General features: G+C 40.2%; 1 protein-coding gene across 2 annotated transcripts in view; it reads right to left on the bottom strand.

Moving 5' to 3' along the window:
• Positions 1-2,515: 2,515 nt before the first annotated feature.
• Positions 2,516-15,660, bottom strand: part of RP2 (RP2 activator of ARL3 GTPase) — a 49,224-nt gene continuing 36,079 nt past the window's right edge. For both annotated transcript variants that reach the window (XM_089693516.1, XM_089693517.1), the window contains exons 4-5: positions 8,758-8,843; positions 2,516-3,800 (exon numbers count right to left, since the gene is read on the bottom strand). In XM_089693516.1, the coding sequence (XP_089549642.1) occupies positions 3,717-3,800; positions 8,758-8,843 (170 nt within the window). In that variant the 3' untranslated portion in view covers positions 2,516-3,716. The remainder of the gene's footprint in view (positions 3,801-8,757; positions 8,844-15,660) is intronic.

Below are 15,660 nucleotides of genomic sequence, written 5' to 3'. Positions count from 1 at the left end.
TGCTGGGGAGTTTACTGGCTGTAGAAAAAAATGTCAAAAACAGCAGCTGTAAAAACGTCTAGTGTGCATGAGGACTAAATGGCCAAGGCATTCCTCACCCTGTAGCTGTGCATGTACATTCTCCTTGTATACATGAGGCTGTTGGGTGGGGAATGCCTCATCCACTTATGACTGGTGATCCACAGTGACAGGATAGCCCAAGTGGGCTAGGACTAGTATCTGAATACACTTGGGCTCATCCCTGGTGCCCACCCACATTTCACCTGCCATGTCCTAAGCCAAAATGACCATTGTGACAATTTATTTATTACAGGTACTTATATAGCGCTGTCAATTTATACAGCGCTTTAAATATATTGTATTGTTTTTATTTGGATACAAATGGATACATTTGTTGCAACCACAAGACTTTTTCATATAAAATATAATAGCGGACTGGAATTCTTCTTATGTATTGCTGTCACATTGTATGGTGTGCTCCCATCTCTGCAAGGGACAGTAGTTATGGGGTTAATGCCGACTGTAGACGGGATGAAAAATCGGCCGATTTTTTTTTAACATTGGTGGTAACGTCGGCCGATCGAACAACCGATTTTTCGGTTTTTGTTTTTTAAATCTCCCGATTTTCCACCCGTCTATAGCCATAACGTCAATCTTGTTGGTCTGGAACTAAGATGTTGCACGTTTACTGGGGTGTTTGGGGTCGTTGTCTTGTTGGAACACCCATTTCAAGGGCATTTCCTCTTCAGCATAAGGCAGCATGACCTCTTCAAGTATTCTGATGTATTCAAACTGATCCATGATCCCTGGTATGCGATAAATAGGCCCAACACCATAGTATGAGAAACATCCCCATATCATGCACTGTAACCAGCATGTACAATATTTGCTGCCTTCCTTAAATAAAGACAATGATTGCCACCTATCATTCAAAGAATCATTTTGAACATGCCCCTTTCAATTAGTGATTCAATTACACAGAATCAGAGATTTCTATTACTCTACTAGTAAATTATTTGCGAGAGTGTGAGAGTGTGTGTGTGAGTGAGTGAGTGAGTGAGTGAGTGAGTGTGTGTGTGTGTAAAATATATATATATTTTTTTACATATTGTCACCAGTGTCCATGATCACTACCACACCAGTTATATAATGACGCTGTATTGCACAGGTGACCATATGTTAGAAAAAAAAAAAACCCCTGTGAAAAAAACAGCACTTAAAAATTTCTTCATTTTGCAAAATATTGTGGCAAAACACAACTTTTTTTTGTTTATTTAGCAAAAAATAAAAACCCCAGTGGTGATTAAATACCACCAAAAGAAAGCTCTATTTGTGTGAAAAAAAAAATACTAAAAATTGTATATGGGTACAGTGTTGTATGACCGCGCAATTGTCATTCAAAATGCGAGAGTGCTGAAAGTGCCCTGTATTGAAGTTGTTAAACTTCAAGTGTTTGTAAGAAAAAAAAAATATATATATATATGTTACTGCCATTTCAAAGCAATGCAATACATTTTTTAACATTGCTATTTTATTCAGCCTAGCCTGTGTTGTGTAATACCTGGTTGACCATGGCTGCCATTGCATGCTAGCGTGGGCAGTTTACATCCTATGTCATGCCACTGTTAATACAGGCATGCTGTATAAACAGCGGCATAACATTAACTGTTGTTGTCTGTGAAAAGCCAGGCCCCCTCCAGCCTCCCCTCCCCTCACTGCACCCAGCTAGGGAAAGGGGGAATTGACGTTGCCGCCGGGTCTGACTGCATTTCAATACTATGGAAATGCAGAAGCTTGGACGCAATGTCATTTCCTGCAATGACATTTTATTTTTTATTTATTTCAGGTACTTATATAGCGCCATCAATTTGCGCAGTGCTTTACATATATATTGTACATTCACATCATCATGCCCCCCTCTCTTGACATGCCAACCAGCAGGCATCTCAGCAAGCCAGACCAATTGCGTGACCTGCAATGTACAAGCCAGGAATATCATTATAGCCACATGTATCAGGTTAAAAAAAAAAAATGGGGTTTAGGAAAGTGTAGCGTTTCTCTGTGGAATTACGTGTTTGACGCTAGTGGACTTTACTACTACTTTTGGCTTTAATGTGACTTGTTAACACTTGTTATAACTGAATGCAGCTCATAAGCTAATAAATGGATGGGCAACTCGCATGAGGATCACAAAAAGATTGTTCCAACTTTTGGATTGTCAGAGTATGGTTCTATACCCATAGTTATCCTTATTCAAAAAAATGTCATCACTGATTAAATGGGAAAAGACGTAACCTGCACTAAATGAAGGACAGCAAAGAAAGATTGTATGCATTACTGCTATCATACATATTGAAACCTTATGATTTTCAGCTATGCACCAGACACAAACATTTTATAGAAAGAAAACATCATTTACAAAAGGTTTGTTCACAGAAGTTACTGTTGCACAGTAAAAAAGGACAAATCAATTTCAAGAGCATTTAAAAAATATCAAAAAAGGTATAATGCTATGTCTGCATTATTTGTTTTTTTATTAAGCATTAAAAATAATACATTACTTAAAGAATATTTTCAGACATTGTATATTCTTACAGTTACATTAGTCCAGCTTGGACCATTATAACTATGTACATAAAATACCTGGCTGATGCCCCTGGAAGCTGGAAAACAATGAAGCAAACACCACCATTCTAGTGATCTCCACTAGCTTCCGAGTCTTGTGCTGAGTGGCCAGCCTGATGCATTGTGAATACAGAAGCCACCATTCAGAGAATTTTCTGAATGAAAGCAAAGCATTCTCTGACTAGACAAGGTGTTGAGTATGATGTCACCACCCCATTTCATCCAATAAGGGAACACGTTGCATTCATTCAGAAAATGAAAAGCATTCTCTGAATGGTGCTCATGCTGAGTGGCCAACCTCCTGTGTTCACAATGCATCAGGCCAGCCATGCAGCAGGGGACCTTGAAGCTAGTGGAGATCTAACTATGTAAAAATATACCATGCTTGCAATACTTCTTTAACTGATTTCTGAATTATTTTTTTTTTTATCATTACCAAAAAAACTCTATGGAACCTTTCTGAATGTAAATTTGTTTTATGCAATAGTCATCATTTTACCAAAGTACTCCAACAAAACTATGAATACAAACTTTTATACAAGTTAACATAGTGCAACTTTCGCCTTATCACATTTTCCGGTAATATTAAAAAGTACAGTATTCATTTATTTTCAGGCATCTATTAAAGGGAAATATAAACAAAGTGGAAAGTGGGTGGTAGGGATGTAAAGCTGGCTGATCTGAATAATGTTTAATTGTTGTGGTAGAAAGTCCCAGAGAATTCTCTAGCATTTTCTTAAGACTATTGGGCCCTGAAGCAAGGTAAAAAAAAAAAAGAAGCTCAGGCTGCCAATAAAATACAAATGATAATCTTGTTTGTAGATAGCTTCACTTTTAAGTATGGGTCATATTTAAATAAAAATGAATGTCCTCTTACTTGTATTAAGAAAATCATTACATACATATTATTTTACATGAAAACCAAATATCTTAAAAATGTTGTGTACAAACACCACGAGAACAAGATTTCTAAACAGATGCCTGCTTCAAATGAGCAGAGGCAACAGTTATTAAAAAAAAATATAGGTCTCTCTGCATATCTTCTATGCATAAAAACAATAAGCACTGCCACGAACATATGAATCTGAACTCTACATTCCCATCTGCATGTCGGCAAAGTTGTAAAAGTTATCCACATCTTGAGAGGCGGATGACTTGCTTTCCGAAACAAACACCTGTTAAAATAAAAAAAATGAACATTACTGTAGAAGCAACCTATGATACACAGACAAATTAGAACTGTTGAGTGTGACACTATAAACAGGAAAGCAGAAAATAGCTTTATAAATTGGTTTAGAAAGATTAATCAGAATAAATCACAATATACAGTGAAGGAAATAAGTATTTGATTCCCTGCTGATTTTGATTGCCCACTTACAAAGAAATGATCAGTCTAAAAATTGACTGTGTAGGTGTATTGTAACACAGAGACAGAATAGCAACACAAAATTCTAAATAAATGCATGTCTAACAAATTATGCACGGATTTGCACGTTCCCTAACATTCAGCAGGATTTCTGGCTACCAGGTGTCTTTCATACAGATAACAAGCTGAGATTAGAAGCAGTCTCTTAAAGGGAGTGCTGCTAATCTCATTTTGTTACCTGTATAAAAGACACCTGTCCACAGGAGCAATCAAACAATCAGATTCCAAACTTTCCACCATGGCAAAGACCAAAGAACTGTCCAAGGATGTCAGGGAAAAGACTGTAGACCTACACAAGGCTGGACTGGGCTACCAAACTATCGCCAAGCAGCTTGGTGAGAAGGTGACAACAGTTGGTGCAATCATTCGCAAATGGAAGAAACACAAAACAGCTGTCAGTCTCCCTAGGTCTGGTGCACCATGGAAGATCTCACCTCCTGGAGTGTCAATGATCATGAGAACAGTGAGGAATCATCCCAGAACTACACGTGAGGATCTTGTCAATGATCTCCAGGCAGCTGGGACCAAAGAAACAATTGGTAACACCCTACGCCGACAAGGATTGAAATCCTGCAGTGCCCACAAGGTTCCTCTGCTCAAGAAAGCACATGTCCAGGCCCGTCTGAAGTTTGCCACTGAACATCTGAATGATGCAGAGGAGGACTGGTTGAAAGTGATGTGGTTAGATGAGACCAAAATCGAGCTCTTTGGCATCAACTCAACTCGCTGTGTTTGGAGGAGGAGGAATGCTGCCTATGACCCCAAGAACACCATCCCAACTGTCAAACATGGTGGTGGAAACATTCTGCTTTGGGGGTGTTTTTCTGCTAAGGGGACAGGACAACTGCACCGCATCAAAAGGGACGATGGGCGGGGCAATGTACCGTCAAATCTTGGGTGAGAACCTTCTTCCCTCAGCCAAAATATTGAAAATGGGTCGTGGATGGGTGTTCCAGCATGGTAATGACCCAAAACACACATCCAAGGCAACAAAGGAGTAGCTCAAGAAGAAGCACATTAAGGTCCTGGAGTGGCCTAGCCAGTCTCCAGACCTTAATCCAATTGAAAATCAGTGGAGGGAGCTGAAAGTTCGAGTTACCAAACGGCAGCCACCAAACCTTAATGACTTGGAGAGGATCTGCCAAGAGGAGTGGGCCAAAATCCCTTCTGAGATGTGCGCAAACCTGGTGGCCAACTACAGGAGACGTCTGACCTCTGTGATTGCCAACAAGGGATTTACCACCAAGTACTAAGACATGTTTTGTGAAGGGGATCAAATACTTATTTCCCTCATGAACATACAAATCAGTGCATAATTTGTTAGACATGCATTTCTTTTGAATTTTTTGTTGCTATTCTGTCTGTCAGTGTTACAATATACCTACCATTCAATTTTTAGACTGATCATTTCTTTGTGAGTGGGCAAACATTCAAAATCAGCATGGGATCAAATACTTATTTCCTTCACTGTATGTAATTTAGTTTACCAAAGCACTTTTTTTTTTTTTTTACATAAAATACAGTTTTCTTTTTTTTCCATCATAGGACTGCTTGATCCCCTCCAGCCTTTTTTTAGTAACTTCATGTGTAAATGCCGTAGCTTCCTGCACTTGTGGCTCTGGACCATACCTGCACAATATACAGAGGTTGGACAAAAATAAGAAAACACTACAGGATTTGCAGGTGTGAAAGGGACGACATGTTTTGCGTTGAAAGAGGTAGTAAAATAACATTCTTTTGCTTCTGCTGTGTGATGAGACAGATGAAGTCCCAATATGGCGTCCGCGCTGGAAATTATGTCACCACGTCCTAGGCATTATGTCACACTAACACGTGACTTCCTCATGGTACCCTGAGGAAGTCACGTGTTAGCGTGACGTAACGCGTAGGATGTGGTGATGTAATTTCCGGCACGGACGCCATATTGGGACTCCAATACAAACCCATGCAAGTACACCCACAGCATGTGGTTTAAAGCTTATGTTATATTCATTACATGTGAGTGGGCATTTGATTGTTTCTTTATTAAATCCATAACATTATTACACTATGGGAGCATTTTCGTTTACATTCCTTCCGGCTGTATGAGTTTTGGCTGTTCCTATACTTACTGCTCTGGAGAGGGTTCCTGCTGTGCTGATATTCACCAGTGAGGGGGACTGACCCATCTGCTGACCTGATATCTGTGGAAATGGTTCCTGGTTGATGCGATAATATATGAGAAAGGCTTTTTGGCCCTGCAGGGTCACTTCATGGAGGTGAGGGGGCATTTCGCCTAGTGTTGGATCTTATTGCATTGTGTATTCACCAGCACTATCTAAGAACTACAAGACACCTTCATGATATTCAGGACCCATTGTGTTCATATTATTTATGTCACTTATACACAATCTATTTCACATACCCCTGATTTAGGGGTCACTGTTTTGTGATTTCACGTGTATTTTAATCTTTTTCACAATTTTCACTTGAATCTGTAAGTTTCAGCGGATTTCAGCAATAGATGTGTGTTGCAGAAATTACTTTGCAGTTTTATTGTTTTCTACACCAGTTTCTACTGTTTATTCATTTATTCAGATTTTATTTTATTTTTTCCCTTCCACCTATCCTTTACTATGTTCACTGTGAACAATTAAATTTTGGGAGCATTTCCTATAGCAACTAATCAGTTGCAGGATATAATTTGTGTAGTATGTCTATCACTGAGTTTTTGGGAGCCTTAATAGGATCATATCACTTTTTTTTTGGGCACAATTCAAAAAGAAGTAATCTATATACACATATATATATTTACTTTGTTATTATGGGTTTTGTTCACCCATAGTCACCTATTTTATTTCTAGTGGTGTACCTAGGTTACGTTTGGGTGGTATTCACTATTATCCACAATTTGGATGTTTTAATGTGCATTCTATTCAATTATTTTGGTTTTGTGTATATTTATTTACAAATTTGTACACTGTGTGGGGTATTAACATCACAGGAGTTTATCACCTAGAGATAGCGCAGCACCAATTAGTCTTCAATCTGTCATTTTCCATGGGGTATATGGTAAGGTGCTAGCAGCTTTTTAGTATAAATTAATAGGAGACCTAGAGCGTGGGAGGACCATACAGATATAATCAATAGATCAACTTCAGTGCAACCAGCCTACCCATATATGGATCAGAATTCAGCTGGTTCCTGCTGAACCAGATGCATTCTGATCAGTCTATGACCACATTTATCTTCACCATTGGCACATGCAACAGTTAAAATGCAGCACAACTAGAAGACAGTTGTCATCCTACAGCAGGAAGTGCTTGAAAAAGCCCTTCAATGTAGGATCACCAGGTATTCTTTAAAGTGGTTGTAAACTGCAGACATGAAATATGAACTTGTCTCAGTTAAGAGTACCAAGTATCATTTCTGTCTGCTGCTTTGTTTCTCCACTATCAGCATTGATCACTTCTGACAAGTTTTCCTGACACAAAAAAAATGGTGATAGGGGAGAGACCTCTAGCAGATTGACAGCCTCAGCTCTGTTTCTGTGTTCTGTGATAAGGGGGGGTGTCTCTACCCTCCAATCAGCTCTTAAAGCTCCCCTCCCGCTTTTTTACTAAACTCTCAAATAAGCTTTATAAATTTAGCTTTGAATGGATGTAAAAGAGAAGACTGCAGATAGACATGTAGGAGGATTGGTTTAATCTCTGTGTATCACCTAAGGCCAGTCACTTTACTGGGTATGTGTACAGGTTTACAACCCACTTCAATGCAGATTTAAAAAGACTAAAAACAACTTTTAAAATCTCATATAAGTAGTTACATATTAATGTAATTTTTACATTTTTGGGTTTAGATCTCTATTAAAAAAGCGTATGTAAATCCAAAATGTATTCTTCAGTTTGTGTGGCATCGTACCACACTGTATACAGTTTTTTTAGGCACACTGATTTTCTTAATGCTGTTGCAAAGTTTCTTACCTGGAGATCCTGCCAATAGGTGCTTTCCTGTTGCAGATTGACAACACTAAGCCACAGTCTTACAATTAGTGTCAGCGTGCTGCTTGCACTCCTTCATTTGGACTTTGGGTTGCCTTTTCAGATAAGTAGGTCAAAAGTAAACTGAAGGCAGACCGACAACACTGCTGCAAGTGCTGTTACTGGCTGTTTCTCCAGGTAAGACACTTTGTAACACAATTAGGAAAAATTATTTGCTTGAAGCAGTGTTCCAGTGAAAAAAAAAAAAAACTCAGCAGCTACAAAAAAACTGTAGCTTTGAGGACAACTTCCGGAAGTGGGAGCGGGTACCTGTCGATCTCGGGTACCCACTCCCCAAAGGTGCCAATCCTTAACGGGGACTGGGGGACTAGTCATTAAAGCGGGACTTCCCCCTTCGGGTGGAAACTCAGACATGATGCCACACATACTGAAAAATTTCTTTAGGGTCAACATGCACTCTAAATATCCAACTTTAAATACTTGTCAATTATATATATATATATATATATATATATATATATATATATATATATATATATATATATACATACATACACACACACACACACATATACATACACACACACACATATATATACATATACATATATATACACATACATATATATACACATATATATACATACACACACACACACACACACACACACACACACACACACACACACAGGACAGTAGGGCCCAGACATCAATTCCTATACTTACCATGGTGCCACTGAAGATACTGCTAACTACTGACTGGCATATCTGTACAGCTTCATCTCCATTAAACTCCATTGCAACCACCGAGCCTATAGGTAATAATAAAGAAAATTAAAACTCAAGTGAAAACTAATTTGTGCTCAGATGGTTTTCATTTCAATGAGAACATTTTTTTAGATAACAAAGGAATCCTTACAGGCCAACCCTGAAGCCTGGATGTTCAATACCTCAGAGCCAGCCTCACTGCTCGAAGTTCCAGGACATTGATGGGAAGAACCCTTTCCCGTGGGTTTCACATGGAAAGAGTTTGTTCTCATGTATGCAGCACACGAGCTGGGCTAGAACCTACAGGAGGAGTTGTGCTTGGAGATCGGGAGTCCCTCTACCTTGAGCAGCAGCAAACATATATGTGAGAAAAATTCTTCCTTTAAGTTCACAATTTTATTATATTTGGGTTGAATATTTAAATATTTGAGTGATTTAGTATACTTGTTTGTATTCAAACCTGACAGTAGTAGCAATACTGGCTTAAACTGGGTCAAATCAAGACATTTCAGCAGAGATAGTCCCATGTTATGCAATTCCTAATTTTAGCCCAGGGATATATAATAAATGACTGCTGAGCTTCCACCCACTTTCCATCTCTGATACAATACCGTACTAAAGTCACAAGCTCCAGTGCAACACGGTCTGCATACACTGCTAGAAAACTAAAGTCAAGAAATCGCTGCTCAATATCTCTAGGCCAAGGCTAGCCATACACGTTAAGATTTCTCTTGTTCAGCCCCACATGCTGAAATCAGAGAAACCACTGAACCGAACAACAAAGATGGAGCAATCTACCCTGTCAGCTATTGCATTCAGACAACCACAGCATCCATGGCTGTCTGAATACCTCAACAGTGATTGCATAGGCTGATAGGCTGCCAATTTCCCACCAGCGCCTTCCATATTTTAGGCACAGTAAATAAAGCCAATTTTGGTCAATTTAGCAGAATTAGGAAAAACCTGAGCTGTGTATTGCCAACTTAACCTGTTCTTAATTGTAAGTCCTCATGCACACTGGACATTTTTACAGCTGCGGTTTTTGGCTTTTGACATTTTTTTTTTACAACCAGTAAGCTCCCCAGCATGTTATCCTATTTGTCCACGCACAAAGACTGTAATCAGTGTTTTTTGGCTGGAAAAAAACCCCCAGAAATAGTGGGTTTCTAGAGGAGTTTTTTAGCTGTAAAAATGCTCTAATGCTGAAAAAGTGGCAAAATGCAGTAATTCGCGGCAAACCGGTGTTCTTGGACTTTTTTTGAAAAAACAAAACCAAAAAAAAAACGTGGCTAAACGCTAATGCAAAAAAACTCATGTTTTTAACGTGACTTTACACAGCTAATGCTTTACTAGCATTATTAAAAATGCCCAGTGTGCATGGAGCCTAGTAGGTGGTATTTGTCATATAAATATAAAGCGGAACTAAAGTCTGTATACTTACCTCCTCCGGGTTCTCCCTAACACCTGCAACATGTCCCTTGCTGGCATCTTCTCCCCGACTGCTGGTCTTTGGGCATCTTCAATGGCAGGTGCGGGATAATGCACATCCTGCAAATGCACAGAAGTCAGTCACCATGTACACAGGGACTGTGCTGGCGATGTGAGCTGAGCTGCGTATGCGCAGAATGCTGTGAGTAAACAGGTTGGTGTATTTTATTTCAGAAGAGACATTGCTTGTGTCTTTTGCTATAAGTAGCCCATTTTAGGCTTCCTGCATACTAGCGTTCTTTTTAAGCTCAACAAACTCTGGTAATAGCGTTTTAGTAGCGCTCAGAAGCATTTAGGAGCGTCAGCATTTTATTAGCAGTTTTACAGTATATGTAAAAGAGAAAAAAAAAAAAGCTAGAAAAAAATATCTGTTAGGAGTGTTTTAGTAGCATTTTTTTTTTTTTGCTGGAAAAAAAAAAAAAAAAAACACTCCAAAAAACTCAAAGAAGAATCTCTCCTAGAATCTTTCCTCCTGGCAGCAGCATTTTTGCAGGAAAAAAAAAACCCGCTTGACGTTTATGAAAGTATCTAATGCTTTTACAAGTGTTTAGGCGAGTTTATAAGCGTAAAGTGTTTGGCCGTTAATTAGTTTCATTGGCCAGAATAATAATTTATTCTGGCCACTGAAATTAACACTCAGTCGCTAAACGTGCCTAGTGTTTACATGCACTGAGCTGTATCAAGCGATTTTTCTGCCAAATGCTGCTGCTCCTGGATGCACTGGCCCTGGGTTTTTTTTTCCTGCTGGTAAACACTACTGCTGCTAAAAGTCTGTGTGTGCATGGATACATAGGATAACATAGAGCAGGGCTTGAAATTTCCACTCGCCTGCTCGCCAATGGCGAGTGGAAATTATGGTGAGGGTGAGTCTTGCTGAGCAGGCTCGGAGCTCAGGCCGGATCTGTCATTGGCACTGGGAGCCGTCAGACTGCTCAATAGCTGAACGCAGTGACCTGGATCTGTGAGTGAACAACGAAGTACTGCAACTTTTTATGGGGGGGGGGGGGTGTGTGTGTACGTGTACATGTGTCTGTGTATGCATGTACAATTGTACATGTGTCTGTGTGTATGTACGTTTGTATCTGTACATGTGTCTGCATGTATGTACATGTGTCTCTGTGTGTATGTACGTATATGTGTCTGTGTGTATGTACGTGTCTGTGCATTTGTATTTCTGTGTATGTACATGTATCTGTGTGTATGCGTGTCTGTACGTGCCTGTGTGTGTATACATGTGTCTGTATGTGTGTGTACGTGTCTGTGCGTGTATACATGTTTCTGTGTGTATGTACATGTCTGTATGTGTGTACAGGTGTCTCTGTTTGTGTGTGTTTGTTGGTGGCAAGGAGCTCTAAGGCCTGGCTAGTAGCACAGGACTTGAAATTTTAAGCCCTGACATAGAGGGCCGTTTGAAAGCAGTAAAAAAAAAAAAAAAAAAGCCCAACCCCCTAAAAGTGGCTGCAAAAAGTGTACATGAGGCCAAAAACTTCAAAAACTATTTTTTTTACTGCACCTAGATGCTGCAGTTAAAAAAATGCTAATAGCCTAAAAAGTAGTGTACATGGACACATAGGATAACACTATTTAGCTTTTAGGAGAAGGAAAAAAATGCTAATAAGATTCTAGGAGCTTAAAAAAAAAACAAAAACAAAAAAAAAAAAAAAACACAACACTAGTGTGCATGGGGCCTTATGAAGATTCAATTCAGCTTTACACTGGTTTACAAATACCACTTAAAGGAAACCTGCACAGAGAGGAACAGGAAGGCTGACCTTTCTAACCACCTTTTACAAAATGTTGGTTGGCTGTCTGACTTCGGTACTTTGAGTCACTGAGTTAGAACAAACATTCAGAACAGCAAAGTAAGTCGGTCAGAAATCCTAATTTGCATTCATGGTCCAGGTTTGTGATTTAAAGCACTGAAGCAAATGATTCTGCATGATTGCCAGGCAGTTAGCATTTCTAGAAGACAGGAATGCAGCCTCCATACTTTCCAAGTAAAGAGTTTTTTCAAAAACCAGGAAGTGGAAGGAAAGCTCTTTAAATTGAAGGAAATTCCCATCTTAGATTGTTATCACAAGAACTTTCATCCCCAATGGAAGATTCTCCTTTACCCCTTGCTCTCATGACAACTTAGGATTTCCGCTTGCTTTCGGTTTCAGTGACAATGTTTAGCTGAACAAAGAGGGATAAACTTTCCCAGTGGGGACTATGATACAAACTTGGCAGGGTATCTAACCTTTCCCACTTTGTTATAAACTAAGTGTTCATCATGCCATTGATAGATAAAATATATATATAGTGTAGCGCTGCCAAACATGAACACTGTATTAAACCAAGTGAAAGTACCGCATACATACAAAGCTATACACAGGGGCGGACTGGCAACTCATGGGGCACCCGGGAAATAGGGGATCATGGGGCCCCTGTGTCTTCGCCCACACTCAAACTACACCCAAAACAGCCTATGAGAGGTACCAGGGGCATCTCATGGGACCCCCTACTGACCCCGGGCCCTCAGGCAGTGCCCGAGTGCCGCAATGGTCAGTCCGCCCCTACACACACACACACACACACACACACACACACACACACAGTGGTACCTCGGTTTACGAATGCCTCGGTTACCGTAATTTTCGGTTTACGAATTAAAAGCCATTGAAAACAATGCGTCGGTTTATTAATTTTTTCGCAATACGAAGTGTATGTCGGTGCTGATTTTTAAATGCAATTGCTGGCTTTTTTTTTCTTCACTATAGCTCACAAGATTAGCTGTCACTTTCCCCAAAGTTACATGAAACTTTGTTTCTTTTAAGAAACTAAAAGGAAACATTGCTTTTTTTAACTTGGGGAAATAAACTAAAAGAAAAAAAAAACCTCTCTCTTTTAGCTGGGGGGAAAGTGACAGCTGAATTTATGAGGTATAGTGGAAAAAAAAAAAAAAAGTGGTAATTACATTTAAAAACCAGCACCATAATAAACAAAAAAACGGCGTGGTGTCCCCCCTCCCATCCATACCAAACCCTTTCGGGTCTGGTATGGATGTTGAGGGGAACTCCCACGCCAAAATGTAAAAAAAAATAATAAAAAATAGCGTGGGGTTCCTCCTCAAAATCTATACCAGACCCTTATCAGAGCATGCAGCCCGGCAGGTCAGGAAGGGGGGCGGAGACAAGCGAGCACCCCCTCCTGAACCATACCAGGCCACATGCCCTCAACATGGGGGGTGCTTTGGGGCAGGGCGGCTCCCCCCCACAAATCACCTTGCCCCCATATTGATGGGGACAAGGGCCTCTTCCCCACAACCCTGGCCGGTGGTTGTGGGGGTCTGCAGGCAGGGAGCTTATCGGAATCTGGAAGCCCCCTTTAACAAGGGGGCCCCCATGTGAATGAGTAAGGGGTACATGGCACCGCTACTCATTCACAAATTACAAAATATGTAGTGTGAAAAAAGACAGGACACAGTCTTTGACAAGTCCTTTATTAAAAGCAAAAAACTAAAATGAATGTCCCCCACAGTAGATCCAACGTCAATCACGATGGTGGCCGCCGACCCAAAAAAGAAAAAAAAAGGTTCCCGACAATGGCTGCCAGCCTTCTGCCTCTGAGCTGGCTTGACAGTTCTTAAATATTTAAGGGGCGGGGCCACCCAGGGACATCATTGATGTCACATGGGGTGAGGGTCACATGCGTGATGTCGCCATTTTTTAAATTATTTTTTTTAATTGCCAGCAATTCTTTTACATTCAAATGTCAGTGGAGAACCCCGCTGACAGCTGAAACATTAACCCATGGTTGTCACTACTAAAATACTGCATGACTTGATAAAAGAACTCATGCGGTATTTTAGTAGCATTTACTTTTTTATGACCTCTGAAACGGATTAATTGGCTTCGATGCATTCCTATGGGAAACGGTGTTTCGGTTTACAAATTTCTCACTATACGAAAAGTCCTGCAGAACAAATTAAAATTTGAGGTATTACTGTGTATAATATATATATATATATATATATATATATATATATATATATATATATATATATATAAATATCTGGCTCGCAGTCTCCTCTCCAATTCATCCCAAAGGTGTTTTATTGGGCTGAGGTGCAGGCCAGTCAAATTCCTCCACCTCAAACTCAGTCATCCACTTGTTTATGGACCTTGCTTTGTGCACTGGTGCGAAGTCGTGTTGGAACAGCAAGGGGGCATCCCCAAACTGTTCCCACAAAGTTCGGAGCATGAAATTGTCCAAAATGTCTTGGTATTCTGACGCCTTAACCCCCTCCACCAAACTTTACACTTGGCACAATGCAGTCAGGCAAGCACCGTTCTCCTAGCAACCTCCAAACCCAGACACGTCCACCGAATTGTCAGAGAAGCATGATTCCTCACTCCAAAGAACATGTCTCCACTGCTCTAGAGTCCAATGGTGGCATGCTTTATACCACTGCATCTGACACTTTCCATTGCACTTGGTCATGTAAGGCTTGGATGCAGCTACTCGCCCATGGAAACCCATTCCATGAAGCTCTCAACACACTGTGGTTGTGCTAATCTGAAGGCCACATGAGTTTTGGAGGTCTTTAGTGATTGAATCTGCAGACAGTTGGAGATGTCTGCGCACTGTGCGCTTCAGCATGTGCTGACCCCACTCGCCATTTTACTTGGCCTACCACTTCATGGCTGAGTTGCTGTTGTTACCAGTTGCTTCCAATTTGTTATAATACCACTAACAGTTGACCGTGGAATATTTGATAGCAAGGAAATTGCACGGATTGACTTATTGCACAGGTGTCAACCTATCACGATACCACGCTTGAATTCACTGAGCTCCTGAGAGCAATCCATTCTTTCACAAATGTTTGTAGAAGCAGTCTGCATGCCTAGATTTTATACACTTGTGGCCATAGAGGTGACTGGAACCCCTGAATCCAATGATTTGGAGGGGTGTCCCAATACTTTTGGCAATACAGTGTATATTAAACAAAGTTACCAGAGGTACAGTTGTGTCCAAAATTATTCAACCCCCACTGAAATTGAGTGTTTTGGCCAGTTTGACATTGCTTTTGATCATTCAGTCATCTTGCTTACATTTACATTAAAGAGGCACTTGTAGGTCAGACAAATATAACATAACAGTTATAATGAAATAACCACAAATGTCTTTTCTGTGCTCACAGCATTATCAGTTTTATTCAACCCCCAAGTGACATTCAATCTTAGTACTTAGTACAGCATCCTTTTACAGTTATAACAGCTTTTAAACGTGAAGCATAGCTTGACACAAGTGTCTTGCAGCGATCTACGGGTATCTTCGCCCATTCTTCATGGGCAAAGGCCTCCAGTTCAGTCACATTCTTAGGCTTGCGCA

Source organism: Staurois parvus, unplaced genomic scaffold, assembly GCF_062004578.1.
Source record: "Staurois parvus isolate SC_StPar_1 unplaced genomic scaffold, SC_StPar_1.0 ptg000634l, whole genome shotgun sequence".
In the NCBI taxonomy this organism is placed as follows: domain Eukaryota; kingdom Metazoa; phylum Chordata; class Amphibia; order Anura; family Ranidae; genus Staurois; species Staurois parvus.
The sequence above is the reverse complement of the archived record's forward strand: the minus strand, read 5'-3'. Positions and strand labels throughout refer to the sequence as shown.